Here is an 8,377-nt window from a genome sequence, read left to right on the forward strand (position 1 = left end):
AAACGCAGAAACAAAACAAAATTTATTGACAGTGCGACTGGATTGGATACGCAATATTTTTAGCCGAAAAAAGTGATTTTCCTCTCAAAATTGCATGAAACAGGAAATTTACTGGAAAAAATAGTATTTAGCGAAGCATTTTAATCAATATAAAAAAGTTATGCAAATTATTTAGTACGCACCATGCCCACAACGGTAAACTTGCCTGAGAAACTTCCCGATGCACGAGGTAAAGGGAATACCGGCGGCGAAGATTCCTCTTCCGCCAATAATGGTAACCCGAAGTCGATGACTGAACCGCCAGACCCGGTGGTAACAAAGGCGAAGCCTGCCGGGAAAAAAGAGAAGAAGGACGGAAGTGGTAGCAAGCGTAACAAAAAGGCCAAAAAGGATGCACCCAGGCCATTGACTAAGGTAAGTGAGAAAAAATTTCGGGATTAGGGCAATTTGTTTTGATGGGATTATTTCTAGGTGGTCATCCGTCGATTGCCGCCTTCGATGGACGAGGAAACGTTTCGCAAGCAGATCGAACCGATGCCGGACCATGACGACTTCTATTTTGTATCCGGCGATTGGTCCCTCGGTCGGAATGCTTCCTCCAGGGCGTACATCAACTTTACCAAGGCGGAAGACATCTATCTGTTCAAGGACAAATTCGATGGGTACATTTTTGTGGATTCCAAAGGAGTGGAGTATCCGGCAGTGGTCGAGTTTGCACCTTTCCAGGAACTGCCGAGGAACCGCTCGCGGAAGAAAGACGTCAAGTGTGGAACTATTGAAACGGATACCCATTTCTTGGCATTTAAAGAGGCGCTGGAAGCCGAGGAGAAGGACACAGCCGGCAAGAGCAAGAGTAAACTGGAATACACCTACAAAATTAAGGATGAGGAAAAAATTACATCAACACCATTATTGGAATACATTGCGCAGAAGAGACAAGAGAAGCGTGACGAGAAACGTAAAAAGAATGAGGAGAAAAAGAAGCAAAGAAAAGAGGAACGACAGAAAAAGAGTGGAAAAGCGGTTCCTGAAGCGATAAAAGAAGAAAAAACGAAGGAGGAAGAGATTGTGGTTCGAACGGTTCCATCGCGACTGGATCCTAATCAAGGAAAGAAAGATTTCGGAAAGAAGGAGAAAATTGAGATCGTTAAAGACGCAAAAGAAAAGGACAAAAGGCAAAGAAATCGCAAGGAGAAAGATAAGGAGCGTGTAAAACCGGAAAAAGAAGAGGGTGGTGAAGGAGAACCTGAAAAAGTTTTAAGTCGCAAGCAGGAACGAGACCGGCTGAGGAAGGAGAAAGAAAAGGCGAGAAAGCAAGAAGAAAGAGAAAAGAAAGCTTCCGGAGAGGTTCCGAAAAAAGAAAAGGAGACTAAACAAGAGCACAAACAGGAGAGCCAGTCTCAGAAACCTACTCCGGTTGAAGCTCCTAAGAAAGAAGTTAAAAAGTACAGCGAGCGAAGAAAGGAAACTCGTGCTCGGGCCGAAACCCGCCTCGCAGAACTTGAGGACAAGGACCGGAAGGATGCTGCCACTGGCGATGAGTTCAAATCTATCACTGTTCCCAAAGTAGACATCAAGAAAAGCATTCTAACACCGCATGTAGCGCCATTCATCCCTAAAGAAAAATCGACTATCATTCTAGGGGAATCTTCTTTCACGCTTCCTCCGGCTTTTCCCCAAAAATCCAATCCCGTAACCCCTTCCCAACAACCATCGGAAGACTTACCTCCGCCGCCAGCGAAAAAAGAACCGACACCGCTTCCAGAAACTGCCGCTCCGGATAGCAGCAGCTCCGAACGAAAAGCGGACATCGATGAAAAGCTCAAGGAAGCACGTGAAGCGCGCAAAATCCGTAACAAAGATCGTCCTTCCATAGAAATTTATCAGCCGAGAAAACGACTGATGTCTAATGGTGCCAATGCTGCTGCTGGATCTAAGGAAGGTGCCACCAAAAGTGAAGATGACAACAAAGCGAAAGAAAAAAGCGATTCGGATCGTTCGGGATCAGACAAAAGCGCTGCCGCGAAACCTGCACCGCACGGTGGAGCAAAGGACAAGGAAAAGAGGCACAAACTTACGAAGAAAGCCTCCGACAAGGAAAGGCCAAAGGACAGACGCGCCAGACGGAAGAACTCCAGCGAAGCGGAGAAAGATTGTGATGCTAGGAAGACTTCCAGAGAGGAACCACCTCCTCCGGCGGAACCGTTTCCCACTACTTCGACAACCGAGGAAAAGGCAACCCAGAAGGCAACGGTGACGGAAGTTGTGGAAGCACTAGAGGGCGTCAAACTGGAGGACTCGTAGATTATGGATTCCTTTATTATGATTAGAATTACATTTGCTTACAAATAAATATACGTTCGACTAATGCTAATAGAAGATTATTTTCATTCCTCATCCAAAATAACTTAGTTTTGTCTCTCGGCCAACTGCTTCAACTGGCGAAGAACCGTTTCCAGCAGTTTCTTCTTGTCTCGCTCCGATTTTGATTTCATAAGCGACAGCATCGACTTTTTGTCTGCCTCCCGTAGCTTCTCCAGGACAACGATTATCGTCGACGGATGAACCAATGAGTACCGGTTCTCGTCCTTGCCAAAATCGTGCAAATAGGCGCTCCAATCTTCGGAAATCAGTAGATCCAGCAGTTGCCTTATTTCTGCAAAATATTTCGATAAATCTCCTTCCCTCAGGCCGGGCACTGGATCCGATGCGGCAAATAGTTCGAACTGCATCAGGTCCAGGTTGATTTGATCCAAGGCTCCACCGGAAATTTGCTTTATTTCCTCGGACAGAATCAGCTTGTAGATCCGGGTGGCAACGTGCTCGCATGCCTTCCGACAGGCTGCCTGAGCAACGCCCGGTAAAATATAAGAAAAGCTTTGGAATGTACTCTGCAGGAATGCGATCATATCCGTCACAAAGGGGGAAGCGTGACCGTAGCTCTCGGGGAGTAACCAATCGTACCCTTCCAGTTCCTCGAAAAATTCATCCAGTTTGGAACAGAGCTTTGTCGAAACTTGCTGTTCAGCTTCGGAGCGAGCCACCTAAAATGAACGATACTGTGTTACTGGCAGTGATAATTACGATTAAAGGGTATCTAATACTATAGATTGCTGGTGGCATTTATTAAATAGATCTGAGGATAACGTTGAATGACATTTACAGTAATATGTAACAGTAACATCACAGACAAACAGATGTAACACCTATAACAAATTCCTGTAAAACCATCGCTCAGTTACACTAGCACCAGCTGGTGACGATATTGCGCGTAGCACTAAGCTCCGCAATATCGTCAACAGCAAGCGCTAGTGTGAAGCGTCAAACGCGAACATAAACGATGCGTGCCCCTCTGGTTGTGAAAGTAACAACTGCGCAGATTTAAAATGATCGTTAAAACCGTGGCCGATTCAAATTGTGTCAGTGTTACATCTGCTTGTCTGTGGTAACATGTTTGTTATTGCTGCATATTGTTTCGGTATTCGGATTCGGTAGAGAATCGGCTTTTCAAGTCGCGAAAATAGTAATACCTATCTTCAATCTCTGTATTGCGCATCTGATGAGCTATGATGGACAACGGACGATGGTCGATGCGACCAGGGCCGGATTTTCACATGTGGGGGCCCGGGGCCACAGTATTGCGGAGGCCCTCTCTTTAGAGGATATTTTATTAATCTAGAAAAACCTAGAAAATATGAAAAAAATCCCAAACATTAGGGTTGTTATTGAAGAAATTAATCTAGCTTAAGGAGAAACTTCAGACAACCCAAATATGGCTGCCACAATGGCCGGCTTGGACCCCTACTCACGTTTTCAAAAGCACCAATCTTAAAAATTCGTAAACAAATGCGTTCGATTTGGAAAAGCTGCCTCTTTTTTTGAGTGAGCAAAGCCACGATTAACAAGTGCGGCTTAGTTCGATGCTTCGTTCGTTAGATTTGTGCTTCTAAAGTTGTATGCAAAAGTGCAATGGGATTTCTTGATGTTTCACCTTAATTAGTGTAACTAGAAAAAGGCATCCACTGTAATCTAAGCATAACCGAGATGCAGATATGAAAATCTAGTTTGAAGACGATTGGGGTCTCCAGTTAGGCTATGGATCGCCAATCCGGAGACGGCGGGTTCGATTCCCGTTCCGGTCAGGAAAATTTTCTCGACTCCCTGGGCATAGTGTATCATTGTACTTGCCACAAAATGTATAAATTATGCAATGGTAGGCAAAAAAAGATATTCATCTTTTAAAATCACCTTAGCTTTTATTCGCCATGGTTACATTGGTTACATGGTTAAAAACACATTCTCTACGTTCGCAATTGAGTCAAAAACGATATGTTTTGCAACGATTGGATCATACAGGGGCTCAATAAAATTAACGTCTCAACTCTCGATTAAATATATTGCTTCATAAGAGACAAATCTATTTTGGATTTGCCGACTGTTCAGAATATGGAGCTGTCTATAATATGGTGAGACGGTACTTGTGTTGTGATAAACATTGAATCAAGATGTTTCTTTCACTACTTTTTTTCGGTTTGAAGTTGGATTTTGTGGGGGGCCCTGAACTGAGGGGGCTCGGGGCCATGGCTCCCTGGTCGTCCTTGAATCTGGCCCTGAATGCGACGCATGGTTTAAGTGATACATTGATTTTTGCGAACCGAACCCACAATACTATCCTGGTGGTTCAACTAAACCACATATCGGACTATATTGGTAACCCGACGTCTCCACTAGACAGAAATGTCTTGCCATTTTGCTGGACAGATGTGTCATGACAGAAATGTTCTCTCGCTGTTTGCATGGAAAGCAGCGGTGTTGATCATTTCTGTTACGTTTTCACTTTCTGGCAGCAAAATGGCAAGACATTTCTGTCTAGTGGAGACGTCGGGTAAGACATTCGCAAATTGTTTCATTCAAAGATCGCGGTGGAAATAACATTGTCAAATGTAAATAAATAACACCGACCGGCAATGAACCAAACTCAACACATTCGGTTAGGTAATTGTTGTTTTTCATTTAATATTAGCTTATGTTATGTTATTCTAATCCACTGAAGTGAAAAGAGAATTTTGTTTGTTCACGAACTTAAGTTCAGTTTTGTGTTCAAAGGGAATCGCTTAAGACATTTCATGGCCGACTAGCAGAAGCTTTCTACGGTGAATGCCATTTGAATTGTCAATTCTTCGCAACTGCGTACTGCGATCGAAGAAAAACGATTTCGTGGGCTATTCAGACAAGGAATTTGATCTGCAAACAACCCTTTAATGCACAATCCATTGCTACAAAATCAACTCACCTGAAACATCGCCGACGGTGTTTGTGTCACATTCTGGCTGGTTCCGGTCATTTTGCACACGAAACTGTCCAAAAAGGGCCCGGCCTTTTCCAGATACTGGGTATCGATGATAATCTGAATGACCTGCATCAGCGCCAGACTGGGACTGCGAAACACGGCCGAAAGACACCCGCTGAAGCTCCGCGTAAGCAACAGATTGGCCGCCTTCCGAACCATGGCGGCTATTTCGTTCGGCGAGAGGGTTAGTTCTTCGGAAAACTTCATGCACGCGTACATAAATTCCATCGCTTGGTGGTACACTTCCGGGACCATTCGGGAGAATGGAAACTTTTTCGGAAACGATTGAGCTTCAAGCTGATCGGAGTGGAAGGGGAATCGCTCTAAAACAGCATCGTACTCTTCCTGAGTACATGCCTCCAAGGGTAGAAAATCGCTTTTGTCTAGAATATCTCGGAACTCATTCACCCAGCGTTGAAGCAGAACTTCGTTGTAATGATCGCGCATCTCCAGCAGCAGGTCCCACAGCTGAGACACCGTATAGCCATAGTTCTTCAGAGTAGTAATGCTCAGCATAATCAGGTTTTTGATTCGAAGCAAGATGTTGGGATCCGTGCAGGACGACGAGGACATGCTTAGAACGTTTACGGCCCTGGTTAAAGAAGACGACCATAAATCGTCTAGGTAAGTTTGAGTAACTATCTCTCCTCCGGTGTTCATAACATGGTCCTCAACCACAAAAAATCCCACAATCGAATAAATGTATGTTTTGTAGGCCTCCAGATTATCGTGCATAGTCTGCGGGGCTTGCAGAACCAGTTTAGCCTGATCTCTTCTCTGTTTTCGGTAATCCTTTTCAAAGTATTCCTTATCATTCAACACCGTGTAAATGTGCAAGCATCGATAAATAGGAGAAAAATCAATCAGATCTTGAGCATTTACGTCCTCCTCGTCGTCGACGCATTCTCCATTCAAAGACATCTGTCTGTACTCTGCTATTATCGTATCCAAATCACGCTTCTGTAGTTCTTTAGTATGTTTCATTGCAATCTCCCCAATCCGCGGTGAAAACTTACGAATGTTTTCCAAAAATTCCCGAAAGTCTTCCTCGGAAGACTTCTTAATATTCTCTTTCAATTTTGGAATCGTCTCCCGCATTTGCTGCGAAAATCTGTACCCAGAAACCTTCGGCAAATATTCATTCTCCAGCACTTCCAACGTCTTCAACGCCGGGTAGTAGCGTTTCTCTCGCACCTGTTTCAACAACTTCGAGTAGCACTCCAGCACCGGCAAACAACTGGATAGCCCCTCGATCGCCCCCGCAATGTTTCCTTCAACCTTTCGCGCCTTCACCAAGTCATTTCCTTTGGCAATCACCCCGCCGGAAGCTTTCGCCAGTCCTTCGTCCAACGTTTGGACCTCCTGGTTCAATCCCTGCGCTTGCGATTTCACAAGCAACAGCTCCCGAATCGAGTCGATAAATCCCTGGTAGTACAGATTGCAAATCCTTTCGATGTCTTTATCGTGCGACCGGATGCGCGACTCTAGTTGTTCGGACACTTGATCGTGCGAGTTACCTTCCAAAATCGTCCGGAACGTTGGGCCCCAATAGTCATCGACCGCCTCGATGTCTTGCATCGAAATGTTAGCCATCTTTTCACAATGTTTGACTTGCTGCAGAAGATGAACAAGCGTAAGTAACAGGCCGTAAATTAAATAAAACTATAACTATTATTATATTGCAACCAGGCACTTTTTCACTAAATTTTCACGGAAAACAACAAACTAATTTTGTGGGAGTGATACTCACTGACGGTGTTAATGACAAATTTTGTCATCAGATTATCTTTCTTTGCTTGTTTCGATGATGTTTACAAAGCTTTGTGAAAAAATGGAAGTCCCTTCAGAAACGGCAGAGATCCAGAGCGATTCGCGAAATGAACGTAACTCACAGACATAACTAAATCTCAATGAGAGCGAAAGAGAGGGTGAGAGTTTCGTGCAGAGCCCTATAGGGCACTGCATGAAATTCTCTCCTTCTCTTTCACTCTTACAGAAATTTTGTAAACAACAAGGCCAAGAAACGTCAAAATCCCATATAATTTCATGCACTGCCCTATATCCATAATATTATACCGTCTACCCCCGTTGGTTTGACCTCATCTAATCTGAAAACTTTTTAATTTCTATGTTTAAATAAGGGCGAAAGTAACATGAGCGAGTTCTCTTCATCGACTTTCTCTTCTGTAAATTAAAGTGACAAGATGCAAATGAGCCATTTTACGAGTGACAACAATGTTGATGATGATATTGATTTTCACGGGTTATTGGACACTACCTCCTGTCAAAATTCATTCATAAAATCGGCTCGTAAAATGGACTATTCAGTCGAACTTTTTTACGCTTACCCTGATAAAAACGATCATAGAAATACAACAGAATGTATGGTTACAACACGCTCAAATGAATGGTAGTTACCATTAACTCAATTGTTTAAAACAATAGAGTTACACCAAAGAATAAGAATATCAAGAAAGCCCACTCCGCTGATGCTCGGGGGGACACAACCGCAGCGTTATCTGCGGATGAAAGTTCAACCTTCATGCGGTAGTGTGCGTTACTGATTGTATGCGGATACCAAAACATACGCACACCACCTTCTCTTATGACAAATCACGAACACAGTTACATAGAGATTCCACCTTGAAACGCTTAGAGAGCGCCACTTGTCTTGTCGCTTGACGTTTACATAGAAAAAGACAAGAGAGGGCATTCTTTCTATTTTTATTCTTTGGTTACACGGAGAAATCAAACTACCTAATTTTTGGGTCGATTTTACTCAAAGCTGAGTATATCGAATAAACTAGTTACCCAAAATTTGGTTGTTTCCCCTCTTTCCCTCACCGATGTTGTCAAAAACAAACAGAGATGCATCTACCCAACGGGGGTCCTTGAGCCCAATAAGCCAATTTTGGGTAAATGAAGGTTTACTCAAATTTGGGTTGAATGAGGGGGGGGGTCTTGGGTTGAATTTACCTATTCTTAAGTAAATGTTTTTGCTGGAGGTGAAGGCACTTTACCTAGTGT

General features: G+C 43.7%; 2 protein-coding genes across 2 annotated transcripts; one reads left to right on the top strand and one right to left on the bottom strand.

Moving 5' to 3' along the window:
• On the top strand, positions 1-2,379 carry LOC109428707 (regulator of nonsense transcripts 3B). The gene is made up of 2 exons (XM_019704528.3): positions 1-414; positions 472-2,379. The coding sequence occupies exons 1-2, from the start codon at positions 184-186 to the stop codon at positions 2,302-2,304; spliced, it is 2,064 nt and encodes a 687-aa protein (XP_019560073.3). The 5' UTR covers positions 1-183; the 3' UTR covers positions 2,305-2,379.
• Positions 2,299-7,127, bottom strand: LOC109424274 (exocyst complex component 6). The gene is made up of 2 exons (XM_062852192.1): positions 5,294-7,127; positions 2,299-3,044 (listed from the first exon to the last, which is right to left on the bottom strand). Exons 1-2 carry the CDS (start codon positions 6,941-6,943, stop codon positions 2,409-2,411), a joined length of 2,286 nt encoding a protein of 761 aa, XP_062708176.1. The 5' UTR covers positions 6,944-7,127; the 3' UTR covers positions 2,299-2,408.
• Positions 7,128-8,377: the final 1,250 nt, after the last annotated feature.

Source organism: Aedes albopictus, chromosome 2, assembly GCF_035046485.1.
Source record: "Aedes albopictus strain Foshan chromosome 2, AalbF5, whole genome shotgun sequence".
Lineage (NCBI taxonomy): Eukaryota > Metazoa > Arthropoda > Insecta > Diptera > Culicidae > Aedes > Aedes albopictus.